Source organism: Trematomus bernacchii, unplaced genomic scaffold (genome assembly GCF_902827165.1).
Source record: "Trematomus bernacchii unplaced genomic scaffold, fTreBer1.1, whole genome shotgun sequence".
In the NCBI taxonomy this organism is placed as follows: Eukaryota; Metazoa; Chordata; class Actinopteri; order Perciformes; family Nototheniidae; genus Trematomus; species Trematomus bernacchii.
This window is the reverse complement of record NW_022988050.1, coordinates 6,356,591-6,384,074: the sequence shown is the minus strand read 5'-3', so window position 1 is coordinate 6,384,074 and position 27,484 is coordinate 6,356,591. Positions and strand designations below refer to the sequence as shown.

General features: G+C 39.6%; 1 protein-coding gene across 2 annotated transcripts in view; it reads left to right on the top strand.

The window, feature by feature from the left end:
* nrg3b (neuregulin 3b) overlaps positions 1 to 27,484 on the top strand; it is a 180,041-nt gene that overhangs the window by 132,139 nt on the left and 20,418 nt on the right. The window contains exons 3-4 of one of the 2 annotated variants that reach the window (XM_034118874.1): positions 20,726 to 20,799; positions 26,485 to 26,511. In XM_034118874.1, the coding sequence (XP_033974765.1) occupies positions 20,726 to 20,799; positions 26,485 to 26,511 (101 nt within the window). The remainder of the gene's footprint in view (positions 1 to 20,725; positions 20,800 to 26,484; positions 26,512 to 27,484) is intronic. The other variant, XM_034118875.1, reaches the window with a different exon arrangement.

The following is a 27,484-nucleotide window of genomic DNA, read 5'->3' as shown; positions in this document are numbered from 1 at the left end:
ACCAAAAACAGGAAAACTGTGGCACATAACCTCATTATATCAAATATTTCCCACAGCAAATCAACTGTGAGAGAATGCATGTTTATATAATCCCCGCACACCAACGCACAATCGAAGTTGTTTTGCACGACTCCCCGGTGTTTGTAGCGTGCACATACTTTTCACCTTGTTTTGATGTTATTATCACACTTTAAGGCAACAGAGCTTAAATATTGGCAATACAGTGTCGTAGAAATACCTTCGGTTGAGGGGAAATCGATCTTTTTTTAAGGTATCTAATATATCTTTGAGATCTTAATGATGCCATGATCTTAAAGTTCAATATATTCATAGAATAGACCAAAATACATAAAATAAATATCAAGCCCGCCTTACAACCAGAAGAAGATCTAGTAAGGCCTGCAGTTCAATTTACCACATCTTACTCAATGTGCACATTTGCTCTTTTCCCTCCATTTGACGGGTACAGCAGTCATGATAGCAGAAGTGAATGTCAACGAGCGGGAAAAACCATGTTCTTTAGTTCCTGAGCAGAGGGCGCCGTCAGGGTACAGATCAGCCACGTGACAAGGTGCTGTGACTCATTTCCAGCTCACTGGCATTAACGAGCAGTGCCCTTTCTGCTGGCAAGCGCAGTGTGGGAGCAGGCAAGCTGGCTTGACAGCGCGATAAGAAGGAGGGAGTGAGAAGGCTCCTGCTGCTTTCATCGGAGAGAAGTCAAGAGTGGAATACATTCACCGGCGCAGTTCGGTTCAGATAATTGCCTTGATAAACATAATTCTTTGTCATTTTGCTTACCTGTTTAACTGTGGCTGTCATCCAAGGAATGGCATGGTTGAATACTCTCGAAGATAATCGTGCGTTCAATGACATCCTCTTTTCCATCGTGGCTTTGTTTGGAATTCTTCGTCATTCAGCTCATTCCTCAGGTGTAATGTAATGTTAGATTCCTGACCCTATTTAACTGGATATTATTTTGAAATTACAACATTTTATAGAAGTTCTCTACTTTACAAACACCCTAGCGGTTAAAAGAATGTTTAAATAAAATAGGTGTCATATACGATATATCTGGGACTGATGGTGACAGATGTGCTTATGCATTACTACACTCTATTTAATGAAAATAACCTAGTTAGGTCTGCATTCATAGTTTGTTTTACTAGTGGAATCTGTTGAACCTCAAAAAACAGGGGAAGTAAAGTCAATTTCGACCAAACACAATGGTTATACCTCAATGATTCTAAAAGTGGCTGCATAGCTTTCACCTCCTGTAGATTTTAATATGAAAGAGAAAATATGAAAGCACAAAATGAAAAGGCAAAAGTAGAGCCTTCATGCTGCGCCCATTTAGCAAATGCAGCAGCTGCTGCCCAAACCACCACAGATCTGAAACGCAGTTATCTTTTCAGGGCTTTGATCAAGATTTGATTTTCCCGACAAATATGTCAGTGAGTTTGCTATAAGTACTTTATTATATGGCCTTCCTCCAAGAAAACAAGTTAGCCTACAAGGACGTTGTAATCTGCTTCACTCTACTCTTACATTTAAACATCACTGTATACACTGCCAGTACTAAAGCAGATGTACTTGTATGAGAAAAATACTTACCACAGAAATGTCTCCTCTTGAGATGGTGTGGGGGTTAATAAGCTCAGACATCTGGCAGCGCTCTGTTCGAGGTGAATGTGTTGTTGCCAGAGAGGTGGACAAACGGCTGGATCTGTAGAGATAAAACACTGAAGGTTATCCTTGATCACTCCAAGATGTAATCGTATCATCGTCTCCATTTCAAAGAGGAACGATGGAGTGTGGGATCTTGAGCCACCACTTGCTAATTCAGCAGATGTATGATCAGTCATCCTGAAATGACACTTGGTCCAGCAGAGAGGATTGCTGCATTCATAGCTGAAAACAAACCTTGATTTTTCTTCATTCAAAATGGGTATTTACTGGGAGCAATCAAATTGATTTTGCAGACGTGCTGTTATTTTAGTGGCAACAGAAGTGATTAGGTTCCTTGCAAATATGTGCAAACACACACACACATACACACACACACTCACACACACAGTAGGAGCTTTGGGATCAAAGCTAATCAGCAGCGTGTAAGAAAGTAATTAGCAGCAACAGCAGCACTCACATGCAAGATGAACCAGTTGAAAGAGAAAATATGTGCTTAATATTGACAGGTGAAATAATGATTAATAGCTTTTTTCTTCAAGGTGGACTGTAAAATATGTGGTTGAACACATGAAGAAGATATCCTCCCTTTGAATTTCAACGTTTCAGTGTCTTTGTTCTTTTTATTTGTCCTCATTATTGTTACCATAAGGAGCGGGCCAAGTATCTGCTGTGAATTGCTGCTTGTTGGATTCCAAAGGAGAATCCAGTGTATGCCAAAACGAATACAATTGAAGATTTTTAACACTCCGAAATGCAGCGTTTGTGATTGGTTGGAAGACTGTATGCAACAGCATGGGGTGCATCCAACATATCATTGTTATAAAAGGCTTTACAGCTCATTTTAACAAGAAATCCTTTAAGACATTTAAAGGTAGGGTAGGTAAGTTTGAGAAACCGGCTCGAGATCGCTAGAATTTGAAAATACACAACCGGAGAAAATCTGCCACTTCCTTTTAGAGCCCCTCCTCCAACACACACGAACGCGCACATGACCAATGAGGGCAGATAAGTTTGTGCACAGATGGAAGGCTGACAGGCAGGTAGGCCATCCAGTTATTTTAGCCGGGCCGGCTAAAATGATTGGTCGTGCTTTTTACAGTATTACAGCTTCCACAGATGAAATTTTCTTGTCAAAGCACTTAAGATATTCATTGCTATCGGGATGTTAAGAGCATTCCATGGAATATAACAAAAAGTGTATCTCGAGCCGGTTTCTCAAACGTACCTACCCTACCTTTAAAACTCGCTATACAGAATCAGGGACAAACAAGGCTGATTATGATTGGGGAGGATCGGAATGAAGAGACAGATTAATAGATAGATGATTTCTAATAAAATACCTGTCCTTATTTATTCTCTAAATACGTTTTTGTTTGTTTTGCTGCTGCACAGGATTAAAATAAAAGTTTGATGTGGGTGTCATGTCTGACATTCAAGCAGCACAACAATCAAATCAGCAGTTCACTGACTACACTGAAAGGTGGATAATAATGAGACGCATTGTTGTCTTTGCACTTTGATTCTGCCGGATTTGAAGTTTTTTAAGGAAAAAGTTTAGTTTGTCAGCCAAATAAAGCAATCACATTATTACATTTCAGTGTCCCACACCAACGCCTAGAACAGGAAGTCCTTTTATTCAAGCAGGGCAACTACAGTCTTTCCTTAGATTTGAGTCCTACATGATATACGTGATACCTAAGGATATCAGTTTAATACAGCAAACACTCCTTGAGCAGCAGCTTTCAAAGATAAACAACAGACGAGCAACTAATGTGTCTGATTACACTTCAGCCAAACAAACTCAGCTTGTCTTATTAAAGAAGATATTCAAATATAATTTAAACCACGATCTGATGTCATCTGCAAACAACAGCTGGACAAATTAAGGACGGTGACGTTGCTGAGAAGTTGGATGTGCACAGCCTGTAGTTGTCAGTTTTGTTTGTATCTAACAGCTACCTCACTGTGGCTGGTCCACTGATGAAAATGCCAAATATGGCCGCATATTGTTTTTTTGGCTAGAATCTTTCCATGGTTAGTGATAACCGCAGTGACAAATAAATTGCTGAATTTAAATACATTAAATGGCTATTGTGGGGAAAAAAGGATATTTATTACATAATAATATTTAGGATCTAAACGTTATCTAGAATAGAAAAGAGAGGCCATAACCCTTATATTGTGGCATGGTCAAATATGTACATTTCTATTCGACATCGTTCTTTCAAACTTTCATATCTCCATTTCTAATTATGGCAAAAATGTTCCTTCCTTAGTACCTATCGCTGCATGTTAAACATAACATGCGTGTAATATCCCCATAATTCTCCATTCGAATCATGTTAGCAGACAGCACAGCTGACTCTGGTGACAATGCTATCAGTACATGTCAGCTGGCTATTGAGTTGCAAAATGTTTCTCCCCATCAGCATGATTTGTTGAGCATGGGAACATCTAATTAGCCGCCATCATTGGGGATGGAGCCTGACTGACGTTGATGCACTCCGCGTCGACGCTTTCTGTCCCATAATTCCTAGACTCACCCGCCTTTCATTTTCGTTTCTTTTGCCCATCACTTTCATGTTCATCCTTTTAGCTGTGGTTCTGCAGTGTGACGTGAAGAGACATACTGTATTTAACCTTAGGCTAAACGCGGAAGTGTATACGCTGAGGACAGCAACGTTATGCTTACGTCGGACTGACGCAGATTTGTGTTTGGTTTGTTTGTGCTTCTGGGCATTGAAACAAATGAGGACAGAATCATCTTGATGTCTTTACAGTATGTTGCACTCCTTTTTAAGATGAGATCAGATGTGAAACATGTGCTAAGTGCAGTCATTTGTAGCATTTCTATTTGTAGTGTACAGATAAATATACCATTTCTCAACTAATTCATGTAAATAAAGTGTATTCCAGCCAGTCAGAAACACCACAGTGACCAAGCTGCATGGGATCAAGGGTAATTAAATCAACAGAGGTCATCTATTCCTGTGCTCGAGCTACATTTGCCCAGACAGGCGGTACATCTCGGCTTCTGCTGGCAATAACAGCGAAACGAAGGGAACTGAATTAGAATTGAATCAATACCAATTCATAGCTGTCCAGGAGCAAAGAAATTGCCTTAACTCACATGAAAAACTCACCGATAGGTAAATCATAAAATATTGGTGTATTTACAGAGTGTATAGTAAATATAGATCACTGTCCACACGGGAAAATCTATATGGACATCTGCAGTGAGACTGTGAGGTTATTTCTCCAGCTCAATTCTCTTCCAATTAACATTGCAGCTATAAGTCCGTCCTGCAGCCTCATTTTTCATTTTTAAATGTGAAATCCATTCCTTAAATCTTTTAGGGGGGGGGGGGGTTTGTTTTCTCACTGCCTCAGGACTATATTAGTTTTGTGTTCCAGATGGATGTTAGGGTTCAGATGGGTGTGTGTGTCAAAGGAGTGACGTATATTGGTAAAATTGACTGTTTGACTGCATATTGGGTAATATCGAAGCTAATAACTAGTTTAAGAGGATCTGGTATTAAAAATAGGATTTGAAACTCCAAACCACGTCTTTTTCTGACAATCAAATTGACATCAGTCTGACAGCTGATATTTATGTGTCATGAACCACGCATTGTGAATACATCCTGGTTGCTAATTTACTGACTGGGCAGATTCTAGTTACAATTGAATACAATAAGATCAACATTGTAGCTGGAAAATGGTTAGCATATTCAAGTTGTTAAATTAGGGATTTCTGGGCATACATTGTTCCTTTTTTGTGTCTTGTGTGGAAATTGTGCAAATGTGTTCCTGCAGTATGACCACAGTGATTTAACTTAAGTGCAGGTTCACACTTGCATTGGTAAAAACATGAAGGAAATGTGTATATATATACAGTATATATCTCTTTCTGCGGTTTGGGAGACCGGGCCTTCTGCTCGGCTGCCCCCAGTCTGTGGAACGCTCTCCCCGACCACATGAGAGCACCACAGAGCGTGGAGGCTTTTAAAAAAGGCCTCAAAACCCATCTTTTCAAAAGAGCCTTTGCCTAGACCCCTTTTACCATCCTTTTATCTTTATTTTTATTTATTTATTTTTTTATTGCTTTTTATTAATTCTACCGTGTTGTGTCATGTCTATTTATACTGTTCCTGCTCACTGCCTGTAGCACTTCGGGATTTGAATTCGAATATGAAGTGCTTTATAAATGGAACCCATTATTATTATTATTATTACCGAATAACTTATTTAAGGCTGTGTGCAAAATTAAATGTCAAATTAGAAGAAAAAAAAAATAAGGATTGTGTTCTTAATGTTTTTAACTCGTTACCAACATCCAGTAGATGCAAAACAGGTTAATACTCACACATACAGTAAGAAATGCAAAAATATGTGTCTAAACTGTCTGATTATACTGACCCTCATGACATTTGTAAACATTACCACAGCACCAATACAAGTTCTCTCTAGCTAACTTACCATGTCCAATATGCAGTGGCTCTTTGATAGGTTATATATCCATTTTCCTTGTTGTCTTCTACATCCGTGTGGCTTTTTAAAACTGTGATGTTCTCGTTGCTCAGGCTCTTCTACCTTCTGTGACGCCCCCGAAGGGTCTCACTTTGTGATAACCACAGCTCTCGCTATATGGTCACAGCTATCAATCATTTTGAGTTTGACATATCCATTTGTACCCATCAGTATGAGCGTTAGCAGTGCCAGGTGCAATATACCAACAAAATAAATCGAGTTTTTCTGAAAAGTGTGCTCCATACATACACCCACTTATGATTGGAAGCATTTAGGATGCATTATGCCAGCAGGTATTGTATAGACATAATTATAAAGACAATTTGCACAATTTGATTTCAAGCTGGGCTAAGATGTCATTCATTGTGTTTGACAGGGTATTGCATAGCGGCGCCTGCCTGCAGGGTAAAGACATGTGACCATCTATTCAAGGCTGGTTGGCTAAGGCGGTCAGATTGATCACAATGGGAGCAATCTTTTTTTTGTCCCCAGACTCTTGTTTGGGTTCTGTTAGAGAGCAATTTAAGCTGTTCCAGTCGTCTCTATCAGAGCACACTGCGCTAAACCTCTCACGTGTGGGTAGCTGGCAGGAGTAAACATACCATATTTGACACACAGGAGGCACAGAAGCAGTGTGCATCAGTCACTTAAAGATCTGCCCCTTCTCCTCTAGCACACACTTATTACATTGTGCCTCAGTGTGAGAGTGGTTGTAGAGGACCCTAATCCATCTTTTACAGCTGATACTGTAGCTTTAACACAGTGTGTGGCTTCAAGACATGTGCAGACATAGCTTGGCTGTGACTGCGTTTGTGTTTGGCTGTATGTAGTTGTGTGTTAAAATGTAGCCTACCAGGAAATATCAGGCCAACTCAGTGGATATGTTTAAACGACAGCTAAAGACACATCTTTTTAGATGAACTTTTTATTAGCAACCCCCCACTTTAAATGTTCTTTTAGTCTACTACTACTTTTATATTGTTTTATTTATTTTATAGGTTTTAATCTTTTTATTTGTATTTCTGTTATACCTATATGTTCACTTTGTTTTATATTTTATATTGTTGCATCGACTCAGTTGTCTTGTGTCTTATCTGTCAGAGAGAAACCGTTATTTATTTTTATTTTATTTTTATTATCATACATTTTACCTCCTTAACCTGATCAAATGTTATATTTTGCTGCATGTACCTTTTAAAGTTCTTAACAAATAATCTGAGGGGAATTTCTTGTTGTTTGTTGTTACCTTGTAAAGCACTTTGAGCCTGCACGTGTTGTACGAAAAGTGCTATATAAATAAAGCTTCATTATTATTATAATGTGTGTGCATTTGTCTGTGTATATGTAGTTGTGTGTTTATGTGTGTGCATTTGTCTGTGTATATGTAGTTGTTTGTTTATGTGTGTGCATGTGTTTGTGTATATGTAGTTGTGTGTTTATGTGTGTGCATTTGTCTGTGTATATGTAGTTGTGTGTTTATGTGTGTGCATTTGTCTGTGTATATGTAGTTGTGTGTTTATGTGTGTGCATTTGTCTGTGTATATGTAGTTGTGTGTTTATGTGTGTGCATTTGTCTGTGTATATGTAGTTGTGTGTTTATGTGTGTGCATTTGTCTGTGTATATGTAGTTGTGTGTTTATGTGTGTGCATTTGTCTGTGTATATGTAGTTTTGTGTTTGTGTGTGTGCATTTGTCTGTGTATATGTAGTTGTGTGTTTATGTGTGTGCATTTGTCTGTGTATATGTAGTTTTGTGTTTGTGTGTGTGCATTTGTACGTGTGTTCTGTGGGTCCTTTGGAGTCCATTAGCAATGTTTCTACCTCAATCATGCTGAATGTAGCAGGCAGGATTAAGGTTGTAGAGGCAGATGTTAGCAGCATCCAAAACATTGGGCAGAAAATGCAGCAGTGTCCTCTTTTTTGGGGGAAAGAAAAACTGTTGTGTCTCTATTTGACCGTGGGTTGGCCTGGGGAAAAAAACAAATCTCAGCTATTGGCAGACAGGAAGTTAACCCAACTCCACCTCCTTGATGAGCTCCTGATATGAGTGCAGATCATTGTTAACACCTGCAGCCACGTGGCGCTGTGGCTTTTGCACTCTGTTATGCATCGCCGAGCAGAATGATCCCCCAGATGCATAAGAACCAGAGCCAAATGTGTACTATGTAGGGCAAGACGAGAAGCGGGGAATTGGGCATAACTAATATCATTGATGTTTGTGGAGAAAACCTAATCCTGCGCTCATGATAGTAGTATTTACATGCAGCTCTTGAGGGCATTAGCAGTGTCAGTGTTTTCCACCCATTGCTAATGTAAAAATCATTTAATGCGGCGATATGTTGGTCCAATAACCGTGTTTATGCTATTGACTGAAAACGTGACTATTAGTGTGACATTCATGTGGTTCAGTGGTTGGATAAACACAGTATTCTGGTGTTGACTCTGAAACCCAGACAGGAAAGTAATAATATGAGTTTGCTGGATTTGAATACAGTGTGTTACATTTATAAGCATTTATTTATACTTATAAATGTGTGTGAGTACATTTGCCAATGAAAAACATACTCTAATATGGATCCACTACAAAAGTAAACAATAATATGCAGTTGAATTGTGGCCAATTCTTTCATAATTTCAATTATTAATAATAATAAGTATGAACTTTATTTGTATAGCACCTTTCATGCACAAAGCAGCCCAAAGTGCTTTACAGAAAACATAACAACAATATTAAACAAGATAAAACATCTAATTGCTTATCATTCTCTGTTTAACATTAAACGTAATTTAATAAAAACTTATATATATATTATTTTATTTGTTATTTGTTTAGCACAAAATGTATTTCAGTAAACTATTTGGGTATTTTGTATATGATTTAACAATTGCCAAATTGTGATATGACTGACTTCTTTTCTTGAGGGATTGTGTTGTAAAATAGTGAGAAACGCCGAGCACATCTTCTCATTTCTCTTCTTTGTTTTGTCCGACCAACAACATGAAACCCAGAAACATTTCCTGTAATTTACACGGACGAGAAACAGAGAGGAAGCACTTATAGTTGTGGGAAGACAGATCAGATAGATGAAGCAGCCATGGGTTGCTGAGAGTCTCACATAAAGCTAAAGTAAACTCTAAAATAAGATAATGTGCCGGAGGGTGATGTTGTTTTGCTCCTGAGGTGACAGATAATGACGGTGTTTCCAGAAATGTTGATACTTTGTGTCAAGTGTTAGCTGAGTATAATGTATATAGAGAATTTAGTTTCCCTCCCCACAGTCGCTCATCCTATAATCACGTATAATCATGTTTAAATGGCAATGGCATCTCCTTTAAGACTAAATTGCTAGTCTACAGCAAACATTATGATATTCATGAGGAGTCTGCATTTAATGCTGTGCTTATTTACAAACTGAGCCATTTGTTTAGATGAAGGTTGCTTCTTCTCAGTTATCTCTCCGCAGTATCATTACTGTTTATCTTAAAGGAAAATGCTTGGAAATATAGATTAATAAAGAGTGTTAGGGTGGTAAAGATGTCATAAGCAAGTAATGAACACCATCACATGCTTACACAAAGGACAATTGTTTCAGTCTTTTTATACTTTGTACGAATTACCTTCTAAAATGACTTCATTGATTCTTCTCAGCTGATATGACCATTATGAATATTTGAAAGCATGTAGAGCAGGGGCGCCCAATACGTCGATCGCGATCGACCGGTCAATCGCAAGGGTAGTGTGGATCGCGTGGCATTGAAAAAAAAAGAAGAAGTTAGCCTATCATCCATCCTTACTATGGCATTTGCCACTTGATTGACGTTGTATTGTGCCATACGGGTTCATGCAGTTATGAGGGGGCCTCACCTCATCTGAAGCGCAAATGCGGCACACTATTATACGCTTATGCGCGCTCACGACACAGATTGGGCAGGGGCGGCCCTGTAGGTAGATCATTTGGGCGTGGTCCTTTTTAAAAGTAGCTCCCAAGCTGAAAAAGTGTGGGCACCCCTGATGTAGAGCAAATGCATGTACACAAGTTATCTTTTACTCTGTAAGATGTTATATATTTAAAATCCATTCAACATTTAAGTGCACTAAAGTCATGTTTCCTTTATGTAACATGCAAGAGATCTAAATTACTCAAGGACATAAGCCTCCATTTATACAATGTGCAGACAAGACGATGATGTTACATCCCCACTTACCCATTACCAGTGAATTATTCATGTCACTATGGCCCTGTAGTGGTGATGTCATCAGCCACACCTGCTATCATTTTTGGCAGACTGTTCGCAAAGAAAACCCACCTTAAACTCAATTACTCACAGGCCAGGGCTCATCTCAGGACGGTATTTTCTATGTATTGTCACGGTTCCAAGTAACACAGTTAAACGTAATTACTTTTTCATTGGCACCGGTCCTAAAGGGGCATGTAGATGATTTCAAAGAAGATACGCTTTTAAACACTTCGTTGACAAGCAGAGGCTCTTGTGGGTTTCTTTTTTATCCCCACTCACTTGCCATCTTTCTTTATCACTGTTTAATAATCACATTATGTTCTCTCAAGGTACAGTTCAAACACCCCTTTCTAAATCTTTAATGTACTGCATCATCGTAGAGGAAGCCAACAGTCTGTGTTGTCTCTGTCTGGCGCTGGCAGTCACTTAAAAAAAGGAGGAGAGCTCTAATGAATAATAAAAGAAATGTCTCGGGTGATTCAGGAAGATGACTTTCAAAAGCTTCAATACTGCCAGGATGATCTTAGTCAAAGTATTTGGGCAGTTATCTCTCATCAGCTTACAAGTTGTATTATATAAAAGGAACATTAAATATCATCAATCTGGGAAATACCTTTCACTCAGACAAGTCATTATTAGATTACAAATACTACCGCCAGAATAATAATTTGTATATCAATAAATCAGTCTTTGTGACCTTGAATTACCAATTCAACATAATGAGGCTAAAAAAAGACTGCAGGAGATGTGTGAGCGTTAAATGGCTATTTTCTTTCAATTTGTCAGGAGTCATTACTTTTAAAATTCCAAGTAAAATGGGTTGAGTAAGTGGCTCATATATGTGGATGAATTACTCTTTTGAAACACAGAAGCATAACAATAAACTGTGTAACAACTGCGTTTTGATTAGAGTGATTACAGCTCAAATGTGGGAATCCAAAACTAAACTTGCTATTAAAAGATTCTTATTTTGATGGTAGCCCCTGGAGATATCACGCATGACTCATATCATATTGTTAACAGAAACATGGTGCAAATAACAACCCAGCTGCAGTATTAGCTGGTTATCTAAATGTCTCTCACTCAGCGGAACAGGAGCTGTTGATGGCACTCTTACAAGATCCAAATTAATTGATGATGTTTTGCGAGTCCTCTGCAAACACACCAGATGATCACCACAAACAGAGCTGATTGATGATAACGTTATCTCCCCGTATGAGACGTGTTAAACTAGCTCTGTGCTTATATTTACAGATAACACGAACATTTCTTAGTTTGTTTTCTTTTAGTCCAGTATGAAAGTGCTAAATTATTAAACATTAGATGGAGGGGAAGCCATAAGGTTGCTTGCTGAGGTTAATATTACACAATGCACATGGCTAGGGTTATTCAGCTTTGAAATTGCAAATCTTATGAATATTTAACCTATACTGACTACTGGTAAAAAAAATCGTCTTTATTTTTCAAGAGCTTAAAATATTATTTTCTTCAAAACATAATAGAACTGCCAGTATATTTTTGCAATTGTGCGACCACATACACACGCCCCGGGGAAAGAAAGTACACACGCCCGGGGAAAGAAAGCGTAAAGAAATCTCTGAAGATGAAGAGGAATACATTGCCTTCAGCAGGATCCCCCCCCCAACCCCTCTCTCACCGTGTCCGTCTCCTCTCACCCCTTTTCTTTCCCCTCTGTTATCTCTAGTCCTTTGAAACAGCACCTGTTACAGACTCGCAGCTTGGGAGCACCGTCATGATGTAGCGTTCACTCCTGCGTGATACACTGCCAGCTCCCAGATCCAATCCAACCCAGCTGATGTGCGTGGCGTACGAGCCGGGACGTCTTCATCCTCCAAGAGCTTAATGAGTACAGATAGGGAACACCAGACCAGAACATTGTGTGCTGTGTTGTTCTCTTGTGCCATGCGCCGTAAATATTGTATTTGTTTTTTGCTAGTTACTTCAGATGACACGCCCCTCTGAGAGATATTTGGTTAAAAAGAACACAATGGTGCTCTAGGAGGAGATTCAGGTGATAAGGTGGTGGGGGGGTTACCTTGGTTGGTGATTGGCTAATGGTTACACAAGCCAAAAAATCGTTATGACATCATAAAGTGGCCAAAATCTGATCAGCTCATTTTCAGACAGGTTTTTATAGAAATGGATCAGGACGAAAAGAGAGCAAATATTTTTTCCTGAAACTTTCAGAATCTCTTTACACAGAGGGGACACATGGTTATGTATAAAAGACATGAAAAAGTGGATTTTGCATAATAGGTGACCTTAAACACAAATACCTGTACTTTCTACTTCTTACATTTTCAAAACAGGTTTGTTACTTTAGTTTTAATCTGTGTTTGGTGGCGTGATCATTATTATTTAGAATCATTGCGTGCCTATTGATTTGAACACGATCCGTGTATCCATCATTTCCTGGTCTTCTCTAAAGAAGAGGGCACAATGAAAACGTTGTCATGTTGCCGTTGTTCAGCATGGAAACATTCATTAGCTAACAATGACATTATTTTTCTATTAATATAAAGGGAGGTCAGTTACTCTTTAAAACAGATGGTAGTTATGGGTACTTTTTACTTAAGTACATTTCGAAGCCGATACTTCTTTACTTTTACTTGAGTAAAGAAGTTTAGTCAGTACTTCTACTTTTACCAGAGTATTTTTTAAACACGAGTATCTGTACTTCTACTTGAGTAAAGGATGTGTTTACTTTTGCCATCTCTGTTGATGTGAGGCTGTGTAAGTGTGTGTTTATCTTGATGAAAGAATCAGCTGCAGCAGCCTTGTTTACTGTCTTAGCTGATGAAAATGTAATGGTCCCTGCAGCATAATGGGGAAATTGCAGCAGCTATTATGCCAGGGTGCAGCTCAAGAAAATGCAATGTGCTATAATTACTATTCACCGGCAAGACGTTTCCAGGATAATATCCAAAAAGCTGTGACACCTTATAAAAGGAACGAGGGCAGTATAACCTTACTTCACTTTATTCCCAAAGTGTTGACTATAACAGTAAAGTGCCTCATTAGTCACAACCCTAATGAAGCTGTAATTAACTGTAGTTGAGTTAGCAAGTGCAATAACTGAGACAAACAGTTGCTTGACTGACAATCTAGATTTTAATCACAGTGTTATAGCGCTGTATTTATCATACATCACATCATTGCGTGTCCCCAGCAAATGAAATGGCTTTATTAATGCTCTGTTTGGTCATCAAAATAATTAAGTCTACCTCAATTTATGATGCTAATTATTGAACTGCTAGGCACGCATTATGTTTGTATCCACATGTTCTCTGTTATTTTCATAGAAAGAGAAATAGCTCTTCGACAGATTCCTTCTAGCTTTACTGTACCTCTTTCTACCCTCTTCTCGGTATAGCATTAAAGTTTTGAACACATTCACTTCCCGGCAGCCGCATATCACTCTTGTAAGTAAACAGCTCTCACGCAGTAGTAGACATCCATCACATTCGCTCAAGGTATAATTCATGTCCGCAGTACCTTCCCGGCTGCACTGCTGCAAAAGACAGATAGAGATATGTATGCTTTGTGCGATACCGGCAGAAGACTGTCTTTATTGTAGGCTATTTGGCCTCGTATCATGTTTGGGTTTTTTATACCATGGAACAATCTAAGCAGATTGCAGCCAACTCATAGCCTATTCTTCCCTCGTGCACCATCAATCACAATGAGAGAAGTGTCAGCCTCTGATTACTCTTTGATATTGAGAGTGAGCAGAGATGCATGTGTGGGAGTGAACGCATGTGTGTGTATGTGCAATGGGTGTGATATGTTTATGTGCGTGCTTCTTATTATAAAAGAAATTAGATCACTGGAGGTCTACATTTTTTTTCTGCTCATAAAAAATGGATTTCAGTTAGACATCCCAACCTTCCCAGTGGTGGAAATTAGGCTGCGGTAGAAAGAGAATGCAGCTTAAATCAACTGCATGCCCTCAGCCTTTTTCTTATGCCGTATTTATAAAATGGAGGAAAATAGGTGGATATCATGGACTGCAGCAGGTGCTTTCTCAAAAATGAGAAAATTAAAATACCATGGTATACACCTTCCACACACAGGGAACGATTTTTTTTCATTATTTAGCAATTAACATTATACCATAGTTCATCTGTGCTTCCCATGCATATGCAAATCTTGATTTTATTATGCATGACTTGTAGGTCAAGCTATGGAAATTAGGGGTAACGCCCAATTGAGTAATACTTAACATCATCAAGGTGATTCAAAAGGCGTGGTGTGGTGTGAAGAATGTGTCTATTGAGTGTGGCAAGAACCCCGCTGCCAAATAATGATTGCCTTTGATAGTGAGACTGAAGAAAGTCATTTCCAAGAAGTTAGGTAATTAAGGGAAAATGGATCCGGTCCAACATTATCTGCGTTTCAAATTATTTGTGCATACTTTCTGTTAACTTCCCAATCATCATGTTTACATTACATGGAGTGCCAAGTTTAAGTAGCATGCAGTTTCTCTTCCACATAGTTTTAGTAGTATTTCTAAGTCAGTCGTTTTATGCCAGGATAAAAAAGTATTTATTACATTTTGGCAAGCTGAGCTAACAAGCTGTTTATAGCCATTTTCCTGCAGTTCAGGGTTAGCCAGCTTCGGTTATGAAGCCTAGTCATATAGCCAGATAAATCAAGACGTGCTGTCGGAAAGCTTTTTGTATCGAGAGTGGGGAAGTGATTGGGCTCTCCCCTTTCTTTTTAGGTTTCATTATAATAATGTTGAACTCTACAGGGTGCCAAATGTTCTTATCAAAGCTACTTGACTCCTTAGAAAACTATTTGACTCCATTATAATAGAATAATTATCTTCATCTTACGGTAGTTCGGAATATAGACACTTTAAAGGCAAGGAAAGGCAAGTTTATTTATATAGCACCTTTCAGCACGCGTCAATTCAAAGTGCTTTACAAAATAAAATAAAAGACATTTAAGAACAAAGACAGCAGCAACACATTATATAATGGCATTTTACAACAGGCATTTAAAAAGCAAAGATAATAAATTAAACACAACAGTTATACAATACATGAATAAAATGCATTCTGCAGTGCGAATATGAACAGCTCAATTAAAAGCAGCGGCAAAAAGATATGTTTTCAGTCTCGATTTGAAAATAGTACGAGTTTCTGCGGACGTGCAGGTTTCGGGCAGTGTGTTCCAGATTGTCGGGGCATAATAGCTAAACGCTGCTTCTCCATGTTTAGTTCTGACTCCCGGAACCGAGAGCAGACCCGTCCCAGAAGACCTGAGACACCTTGATGGTTCATAACTATGCAGGAGATCGTTAATATACTTTGGTCCTAAACCATTTCGTGATTTAAAAACTAGCAATAATACTTAAATATATATATATATACTAAAATCAATTATTTGGCCGACTGGAAGCCAGTGTAAAGATTTCAGAACCGGACTGATGTGATCCACTCTTTTAGTGTTAGTGAGGACTCGAGCAGCGGCGTTCTGAATCAGCTGCAGCTTTCTGATAGATTTCTTTGTCAGCCCTGTGAATACGCTATTGCAGTAGTCGAGTCTACTGAAGATAAAAGCATGGACAAGCTTTTCTAAATCCTGTTGTGACATTAGTTTTTTAATCCTTGATATGTTCTTGAGGTGATAGTATGCAGACTTAATAACTGTTGTGATGTGACTGTTGAAATTCAGGTCTGAGTCCATCACTACACCTAGATTCTCACAACACACTACTTAACTACTACCACAGTAGTAATAGCTCATATGGACGTATTTACAAGACATGTGGAAGCTAATTTGCGTGGGCGTTAGATATTAAATGAAAAGTTAGGTTGACATGATCACATTCTCGTTCCTTCTTTCCTCCTTGAAAAACCCGTCCCTCCCCTTGTACTCACACTTTTCTCCATTTTTAGTCACGCTAATTAACAGGCAGGGTGGTGTTGAGTAACGAGGCAGAGCTGCCCTCCCCTCCATCATCCTCCAGACATCAGAGGTGTGTTTTCTCTGTGACTTGAACATGTGTCAAAGGCCGCTGGGTAGTCGGAGGCAGTTCTGGAAAAAGTAGGGGTAATTCTGCAGCTCCAAGTCTATAGCTTCTGCTCACACACACAGCTGCTGCGAAATGTAAACACACATCTGTAGGGAGACTGTCGCACGTGCCCTGATTCCCACACACATCTGGGTTATTTTTGGAATAATTACATCAATGAGGGAACTCACCAAACACGCACATAAATGAATACAAGCTTTTCTTCCTCATTGGAAGATAGACACTCAACACACATACTCAAAGTGTGTCATTATCTAACATTGTTTATCATCCTTTCCGACGCCATGTTCACTCAAACACATTCACAAAGCATTGTTTGCATCTCATTGAGGGGTGCTGAGCTCGTTTCACAGTGCTACAAAGATGGCAGGAGGGGGGGAGAGAGATGGAGATATAGACAAACAGAAAGCAAGCCCAGACGTAAACAGATAGCCAGACAGGCATTTTGCCTCTGGGTTCGTGTTTCAGAATACTAAAAAGGCATCTCGGCTCACACAGGGATAAAAGGTGCGATGTAGGGCGACAAAGCCCAGCAATGGGAGGGGAGGCACGATTTACCCTTGAGATCTGAGAGGGTGCCTTGTGCTCCTCCCTGATTTTTTACCATACATGATTGGCTGTTTAAATCTGACTGGCTTGATGACAAAAAAGGGACAGTGCTTTTGTTTTATACCAAAACAAAGAAATAGGATTTTTAGATTCCCTGTTTCCTGTGATATGCATTTGAAAGCCAACAAAAGGTTGACATTGAATGTAAGAATCAGAATAGATGTGTGAAAAGTCCAGATTCTCCTGGGACACCACATTCATCATAAACTAGTATTTATATTTGTCGTTTTACTAGGTAATTAATCTGATATAATTGCGTTATTCATTTGCATTGAATGTCATGCTGTTTTACATGTTCCATTTCCATGTGAAGTTTTCAGTCTGATTTATTACCTTGGTAAATAATGATGATTTTTAAATGGATATTTAGATTCCCAGTTTTCTCAAAACATTCATATCTGATCACTTTAACCATATTGGCCTATGTCTTTTTCTTTGTCTTGTATTACAAATCCATTTGATTCTATTCTTCTCACACATTTTTATTCTACTTCACTGTATCATGCAAATTAGTAATCAAATCAGTCCTGGCACACAATTGCACAGCTATTAAGAGCCAGGCAATAAACGGTATGAATACATGAATACATGAGTTATCATCTGAATTACAATAACGTACGTTTTGCCAACAATGAATGCTTCAATTTGACGCCCAACATATCTGTATTACTAAGGAGCGTTTCCCAAAATATCTCCAGGATGCAGAAGTAGTCAGACTGATTGCTTTAGTAGCACTGATAACTTCTCTATAGGTCAACACAACAACATAACATTGTGTATGTGTTTTTATGTGCGTGTAAAATAGAGTTACAGGCCACTGAATTTGTCATCTTTTTCATTCTGATTTATTAATGGAAGTCTGGTTGTGGGAGGGACGGGAGACACTAGTTCTTAGTGCCCTTTTTATCTTGCCTGAGCGGAGAAATACAGGTTTTTGTTGGTTTTGCTTATTACTTTGGAAATTAAATAACATAAAGTGTTTGAAGTGTAAGATTTAAAGGGTTTATTTCAAGGAGATTTTTCACACATCAGTTGAACAGTAATGATTCCCACCATTTAAAGGTGCAGTTAGAGAGGTTTTTACTGCCTCATAACACAAAATGATCGGTTCCACGATCACGCCCTGCAGCTTTACAGCACTGCTGATCACCATGAAAGGCACTGAGATTTCAAAAGCTTTGCAAAGTCACTTTTCAGCACAACCATCATTTGAAATCTTGTTTTCATTATGTGCCTTTTTAAAGCAGCTGTTATCAGTATCTTTTCTTATTACAAATGGCCATGTGGGCAGGGAGAGAAAGGGATCACTTGTAGTGAAGAACCCACTGTACTGTTTAAGTCATTATATTGTTTTTCTGGCATGCAACTTTACTCTGTACACTATTGGTTTCTTTAGTTTTTCCCCCTAAAAGGGGCTACTGAGAGAAAAAGATTATAAATCTCACTGCACTTCGGCACCTCGGACAGCCATGGATTTATCAATAAACAGCTAGGAGGAATATAAGAGCCATGGTTGGGGCCATAGATTCTAACATGCATGAACCTCAGTCAAATAAAGGATCAATGAGTCAGGGGGACAAACATGCAACTAAACAACACCTCGGCACATTCCCTTCTACGACTAAGGGATAGAATTGGAACTTTTAGGTTCAAAAGGGGCATGCATTTTGGTCATTTTTCTGAGAACAGTGATGGTATCCCTCCATTATCTTTCCTCAAATTGCATACTGATGAAGAGTAAAATCACAACTATGATTACAGTTAATATCAGAATCACATTCACCAGTTGGCTTGGAACACGAGTCCATTTCATCATAATATTGCTCGTTGTCTGCCGGATATGGAAATTGGCAACTGCTTGCTAACAAGTTGCTGGAAAAGCAGCTACCAATGTGTTCACAGACGGTTTCTGGGGTTTCAAGTGTCCACAAATAAATTCAGTCAAAGCAGGTTAAACCAAAGCAAATGATGTCTCAATCTTGTGCAAAGAAGTGGTCTCTTTTGGTTGACATGCAAGTGCAATTGTATGCCAAACAAGTACCAAAATTGTACTGTGCAACCTAACATTTTCCTTTTGAGCCACGAAATCGACAAACAAGCCGCAAACAGAAAGAAAATGGACACCCAGTGAAAAAGGCAGATGCTGGGCATTAGCGCTACTCTCAGCTTTGAGCCAGCGTGAAATAAGAGGACCACATACCGTTCTGTATCCGATTTATTTTCATCAATTGCGCATCAACTCCATACTGCTTTATAGCCAAAAGAGGAGGGATGAGAAGTGGCACATATTGGGCTGAGACACACTGCACAAATGGAAGCTGCAGCTTGAGATATAAGACAAAGAATGGTGACAGTCTATCACATTTGTCACTCTTATCACATCCCTTACCTCCAACTTTTGATCTCCACAGCTGCTCGGTTTGTTTTACATGGCTCAGTTGTTGTTGACAGTGCTATTTTTTTTTTTTTTATTGTTCATCGGGCTATCAGGTCGAGCTGAGCTGAGTGTGACCGAATGGTCTGCTTCTGCCTGTCACTCATCTTAAACATTACGGTGTATGTGTGTTCGGTGACACTGGTGGAAACGCGACGGACAGATATTGACGGATATTGTGCGAGCGTAAATCCCTGCAGTTTACCTGCAATATGTCATCGACTGATGCAATGGAGAAAATATAGACAAGTCTGACATATCGCTCACTCATGAACAAGTTAATGTTGAAACAGTCACATCAAAGCAAATCCCCCAATTGTCTCCCCTAAGCCGTGAAAGAGCAGAGGGATGGATCAGCCCACTGAATGTTCTCACAGTATGGCCACTATTGAAGATAGGAATACAAAATGCCTAAGTCCTCTTTGAAACAGAAACTGTTGAGGATTGTGCCAAACTAGGGCTGGGTGCAGAGGAGCAACTCCAAAACTTTGTATTTCTGACCTGATTTTTGGAGCAACTTTTTTGTACAAAGACATTTTTTATTCTGACAGTAGAGATACACACAGGACTGGTAAAAATCCCGAGTTATTAACAAGATTTATACATGTATAATAATGTATAAAGATGGGGGTATTGCTGCGATATTTCAGATTTCCTAATTTCGGTGGATATATTTATGACAGTTGCTGAGGGATCTGCAGGCCTCCTCAGTGTGGGGATGTTTAGTTGGTGATGAAAGCAAATATCTGGACCGTGCCAAGACGTTGTTTATACGAGTCTTCCAGCTATGGCAGTTTCCCTTCCACTGTAGATCTTCCATGGTCTTCATCACGCCAAGTAATTCCCATCCCAGAACCCCGTTTTCTTCCACTGGGACCTGGCATTCCTGTCAGTCATGTGCTATCAGTGAGGCTGCAGGCGCTGCTTATAGGCCTGCCCAACTATCTTCTCCTTCCTTTCTCTTTCTTCTCACCCCACCCCTCTCGACAGTCTCTGTGTATCTCCCTCTACCACCTCGGTCCTCGGCTAGCACTCCACTTTGTACCCTCCGTTCAGTCTCATTCTAGGCTCTCCTCCTTTCCTTATCTGAAAGTCTCTTCATTGGTACTTTTTGCCTGGTTTGTCTAACTTCTAATCTTGTTCTTTTCCCTCCCCCTCTCACAGGTGTAAGGAGGGCTACCATGGACTACGCTGTGACCAGTTTGTTCCCAAGACAGATGCTATCTTGTCAGGCCCAAGTACGCTTTCCTTTCTATTTTATTATTCTTAAGTATATCGATCTGTGACATGATATAACAAGAACATGTTACATGCCTGCGAGCAAATCTCTGGAGAATAGGGGTTAAGGCCCCAACCATTAAGGTTCAAACACAACCGGGGATCTTTGTTGCATGTTCAACCAATCGCTCTCCCTTGTTTCCTCTCAGTTCCCTAATGTCAACTCATTTATGGAGGCATAATACAACCCAAAAAAAAAGAATATACATATATAAATCTTCCATTTAATGATATTGTGATCATTCAAAGAGTATAGCATTTTCAAAAGATACAAGCATAAAAAACCGACTTAGATTTACAATTATTTGGCCAATTTCTTTTTTTACAGCCACTTGTGCTTGTTTGATACTTAAAAGAAACACTAGCATGAGCTACGAAGCTTTATGAGGTGATAATACTCTTAGAATTCCAGAATAAGAAATATTTTCTTAGCTTTTAGTTCTAATTATTTTAGGCTTTATATTTCCATTTTCAGTCCATTTTTCACAGCAGGTGGTTACACATAAATTAAGTTATTATTTTAAATGTTTTATTATTGAAATAAAGAACATTAGTTGGTTACAAGACACTGTTGTTATGTGCGTCACAAGACTTTCTTTCTTTATTGGATGATTAAGAACAGTTCTACCATGCAGATATTAATATTAAACCCCGTGCATAAAAACGGCATCATTTACTGCAGTCTTTAATCTTGATTTAGTCTAGTAGTTACAAGGAAGGGAAGTTTTCAGTTTCCTATTGCTCATGAGAAACACTTACCCTGGAGTCTTTAAATTCCCATGACAGCTGTGTAGTGTAGTTAAAAAAAAAAAAGTCAGAGGTACAAGGAAGAGAAATTAGAGGCCCAGAGCCTTTCCCATGAGACGGTGGCTTTACAAATTCGCAGTGTTTTATGGAGTGACTTGACTCCTCCGCACCGAGTCAGAGAGGAAACTTAACTCCTACTTCCTCCTGCGTGATGCCACCAGACCCACTGAGAGGCCAGTAATGGGGTCACAGGCCGTCGACACAGAGCATGTTTCCTCTCCCTCATGGCAGCCAGTTTTCTGGATTTATTTTATCTTCTATAGGCAGGCATCCATTTTCATGCGTGTCCAGAACGGAAGATATTTTATATTGCCTTTTGAGATAAGCTGAATCATATTGTGTTTTGCCCAAACATAGATACCCAAAGAAACAAATCCATTATGTTACAAGACATTTATAGAACATTTTCATTTAAAGAAAGTGTATAATGCACTAAGCCTCAAAAGGCAACATATAAAAGAAGGGTAAATATATCCCCATTGCAACATCCAGGATGGAAGAAGGGAAGTGGATGGATTTTGTCAGTGGATTAAACATACAATAGACCTTTCAGATGACAAAAAAAACGGTGTTTCAGGGACGGCGAAGCCTAAAACAATTTGATCAGCGTGAAGCAAAAACACATTAAGGGTAGGAATCTCCCAGAGGAAGCTTTAACTCTAAGCTGCAAAGCCATAGTGGCAGTGTTGCTGCTCTTGCTACTGCTCGTGTGTTGTATCCACAGGCAACAAATCCCGAAATTCGTCTTGACCCCTTAGAACAAAGCTTTATCTATGAGCAGCCCCGGGTCACTGTCTAAAAGGTGTAAACGAATGAACGAGAGAGTCATTTTTTATTTCCAGATTCATTTTTTTTCAACCTTTTCTAAAGGCCTGTTGGGGTAAAATCATCCTGTGACCTAAACAAAGTTATTGTGTTATGTTCTATCATAAAGTAAGACATTTTGGAAAAGATTGCCTTTACTTGAGTGCTCCAGGAAGCTCTCCCAGCTTCACTTCAGAGAACCAACCTTAGCCCCACCCCCTTCTTGATTTCACTGTATATCTATCGATCCTGAGTATAAACAATATGATATGACGTCAAGTGCAGCCTTGCCAGACCTTTCCTGAAAATTAAAATCCCATGGAAATCACAAATAGACCTTCTGCAATCTTTAATTATGGTTATTAGCTTTTGTTTTTATATAACTGAAGGACTCGGTAGCTTGGAGGCCAAACACAAATCTAACATGTACTTTTTCTCTGTAAAAGGTCAAGTTTTTCTTCTTTCACTTGTTTTCCTTTTTGTAATACAAAAGCCTGGTAGTTTTTCTCAAGGACCAGCTTGAAAGCTGGGTGTTCTCTTTCTGTTGGTTCAAGTTATATGCATGTAATGGTCATTCATAATTACTCATTCATCTTAAGAGTATATAGTTATTAATAAGAATAAATTGCTAGATAAATGAAGTTGACGGATAAGTGAAGAGCAGATATCTATAGAAAATGTTAATGTTCAGAATTTTCTTTGACATTGTCAGTAGCATTGTGTGCCAGGAACACACCCCCGACATCTTGTATCAAGAAAACAAAATGAATAATACAAGGCAGTAAACAAAGTGCCTTGTGAGAGCACTGCATGCACGCACCTGTTCGCCTCAGAGAGCTGTGTTTTGTCCACAATCGTTTAACCACCAACAGAGATAAATGTGCCCTGGAAGATTTGAGAGAGGAATGAAGCCTATTTTGATCTCTGTTGATACAGAGTAATCTCAAATTTACCCAGATTACCAAGGGTTTGGAGGATTATCCTGCTTGCTAAAACCAAATCATATAATAACATACACACATACATGCACACTTACAACTACAAGTGGATGAGTTCCAGTGAAACTCAATTCAACGTGTGTGTGTGTGTGTGTCTCAGTGTGTGTATGAGCAATGGTTTGCAAAGATTTTAAGCTTTGGACAGAACTCAAACATGAGGAAATAATGAATGTTTTTATCTGCCATGCAAACTATGCTCTTTTAACCTTTTTTTTTTCCTTCTTCTCTGAAATCAATTCCTGTGCACGTCACAGTCAAAAATCAACCATTCGCTCTCATGCTTGGTCTGGGTATTGACTTGCCCCGCAAAGCAGCTTCTCAAAAGAGCCGTCCACACAGTCATGCCACTCCGTCATACACACATCTTTACAGAGGTAGAAAAGAGAAGTCGCGCCCATCTCAAAAGCCCGGGGACAAAAGGACAAAGAGACTCCCTGTCAGGTACTCCGGCTACACTGCTGTGAACTCGGAAATGAGGTGGGAAAAAAGAGCTGGGGTCTGAGTCGTTGGTGCACAGTGGGGATGGCGGCGAGGTATTTTATTGGAGACATGTAAGTGTAGGAAGGCTGCTTTTTATTCTATATCTGGTTAAAAATGGAATGGGTTCCTCCTTATACTTTGAAAGAGTTTGGAGCATGCCATTAATGGTGTTCAGTGGAGCAAGTTGCACATCTGAGACTACAGAGGTGATGGAGCGGGAGGGAGTTGAGCCGGCTTTTAGTTTTGCCCAGCTGACTTACAAAGAGGGAGAAGTCAAGCCTCTAATTTGAACTATATATCTCCGGTAGATATAATGTCTGCTGTAAGTAGCTACACGGGATATTGAGCGCACACACACACACACACACACACACACACACACACACACACACACACACACACACACACACACACACACACACACACACACACACACACACACACACACACACACACACACACACACACACACACACACACACACACACACACACACACACACACACACACACACACGCGCACACACGCGCACACACACACACACACACACACACACACACACACACTATTGGCTCCCCAGTGTTGCTCAGCCAAATGAAGGAGGGGATTAAGGATTTGATTCACTGCTGCCATTGTCTCTCCCACCCGCCAGATTTCTGCCTCTTAATCGAGCCAAGAGCATCTGACATGATGCACAGGTATTCTCCAAGCTTTCTCTCAAGGCTCCCACTAGAGCGTAAGTGATTCTCGGGGGTGCTTTGAGTTGCCAGTGCGACGGATTGGGAGCCTGCATGTATTATGATTGGCAAATGTCTCCAGACAAGGTGATGCCAGAGCGAGGGATGTGTATCAGTGTTGCAATGACATCATCTGCACAGGATGTGACAGTCAGGGCGATTTAGAGTGGGAAAATGTTGGCTGTTGCCATGGGCAATCACAGAGAAAGGCTTGAATGGATAATACAGATCAGGCAACATCAATGAAATACTGCATTCACTTCTTGGGCCCTGCCAAGTGTTTGTTCCTCAGTGACAGTAAGCGCCTTGTGTGGACCTTATCCTAATCATGCAGTTATATCTTTAAATTCCTCATGGCAATACGAATAATGTCCCCGGGCCAGAGTTGACTGCCTCTTCACTGTTTTGAATCTTTCATATATGAATTGTTTTCAGACTTGGTTATGACTCGCGTGTAATAAATGCTGACATTTGTTTAATAACCCTCGAGACTGCAGGGGATGAATATGGAGATTATGAACCGACATTATATTCAGTAAAACATGATGACACCTAGTCTCTATTTGAATACAAATGTTAATTCATTTGTTAATGGAATAATGTAGTTTTTCAGACATGTTATGCAGGCTTGTTGTAACCACAGTACTGTCAGGCAGCCATAGAGTACATTCAAATCTTGGCTTTGAAATAAATATAATTGTTTTACCTTTAAAAAAAACTTTTCTAAATCACTAATTTCATTAAGTGTAAAATGGCATTTGTCCTTAAATAACACCACTTAATAGATAGGGAGATAAGCTTGTAAAATGATTATAATCCATTCATCCAAATGTTTATTTGTGTTTTATTTGAACCCCACTCCAATCTCTGGGGTGTTTTTATTTCCCCCCAACTCACAAAGCCACAGCACTGACAGATTTTCCCTTGGTACAATCAAAATGCATCCGAGAACAGATGTTAATTTTTTTCCTTCTGTGTTAGCCTCTTTATTTTTTTGGAGAGTGCCCACTACAAAATCTGTCAGGAGCTTGGCAAGCCACATTCTATTTAAAACTCAGACCACCTCTGTCAGAAAAGCAATTACTAGTGAGGGTTTCATTTTAATTTAAATGAGATTACATTACAGTGACATGAAAAAGGGGCACTGTCAGGATGGAAGGAACACGAGGGCTCCTTTTTATCTGTTTCCCCAGCACTGGGATTGGGAAGAAAGACTTAACTGCATGAAGAAAGGCTCTGTGTGTGTCTGCGAGTGTGAGAGGGGGTGTATGTGCGAGACAAAGACATACACACAGAGTGGAAAGCACTGTATGCCTATGGGTGTGACGCATGTGAACGTGTGTGTTGGCGTGGCGCATCTTAAAGCAACCAGCTTGTGAATATTGAGAAGCTATGCTTGGAGACAGAGTAGCACAATTACTGCCATGCCTCAGGCGTGAATCAATACAACCGCCTTTCGCTAGGCAACGTCGGTGACAAAAGTCTTTTTTTTTTTTTTGACTTTCATGATCCTTCCTCTAATCCTCTCAGCCCCTTTATATGTGTTGTTTTCAAAGCCATTGTAGGCTAAGAGGGTATCACAGAGAAGCATACCGAGCTTCTGGGGCTGGCTGGCTCATTACGTGCTGCACAAGGGAGAGACATGTCAGAGAAAACCGTCAAACCAACTTTATGTTCTAGTTGCAGCATGTGTCCCTCCCTAAGGTGGATTCTTCTGCATCATGTTGTAACTGTTTTATTCTCCCATCTTTCTCTCTCTCCCCCTTTTTGTACCCGTTCCCTCCCTTTTCCTCATGCTGCCTGGCCTTGAATGGAACAGCGGATGAACTTGGGATTGAGTTCATGGGTAAGACAACTTTACACTGTCTATGTGGAGTACTCAATTGTTAATGTGCCGTACGTCTGTAAAACACCACATACAAAACACACAATCCAGCACAACAAGGCCACTCACCTTGGGAAATTAATGCGGGCCAGTTGCCATGGAAACACCGTGCTGGTGAATTAGGTGTATTCTGTCTGAATGGAGAACAGTGCGGTTGGAGACGAGTGATGTAACGAAGGGGGAGCAAATAAGACACACCGCGGCAGTTCATGTATGATTGTGTGTTTAGCAGTCAATTATATATCTGTTTAGAACAATTAATTGTCCAAGTTATCTAAAGCCTATACACAGAGTAATTGTCTAAATTGAATAATGGAAATACTGTTTAACCCCTTTGTAATTCAATATTCCTTCAGATACATTTTAACCCTCAAGGGGGTTAACACATCTTTATCCCCTATCTCTAATAATGGCACTGATCTTTCTCCAGAGGGAATATATAATCTCACCCCCCCCCCCACACACACAGCATCCAACGCATTTTTCCACTTTATCTTTTCGGTCTTTTCCACTCTCTCTGGCTTCCTTTTGTGTGTACATGATAACAAACATTTGCATGCTGAGAAGTTTTCCATTAACGCAGCTTCATACACCGCCGTCACGTCACACACTTGCTCCAGGAAATAGAAGGTGCTTTGAAAGAAAGAAGAAGCCTGCCCTGCGCACAGCATTACTCAGTTCAGTGATTTTAATCTTGGGGACTAAATTAGTCCACAATGCTGCTGCAGGTGGGCGGAAGCATTTGATAACATGAGAACAGGACTGATCGATTGATACCTGGACAGATGAAGGACAGAAGGGCAGGCCGTTTTTTTGGTGTTTAAAAGCTCTGTGTGTGCTCACTTGCTTATTCATTGTGTTCCATTCTTTTTTCTGCTTTAGCAATGAGACTCTTATAGTCAGTGTTTTTCTAAGTCTAAAATAGGATCGCTTG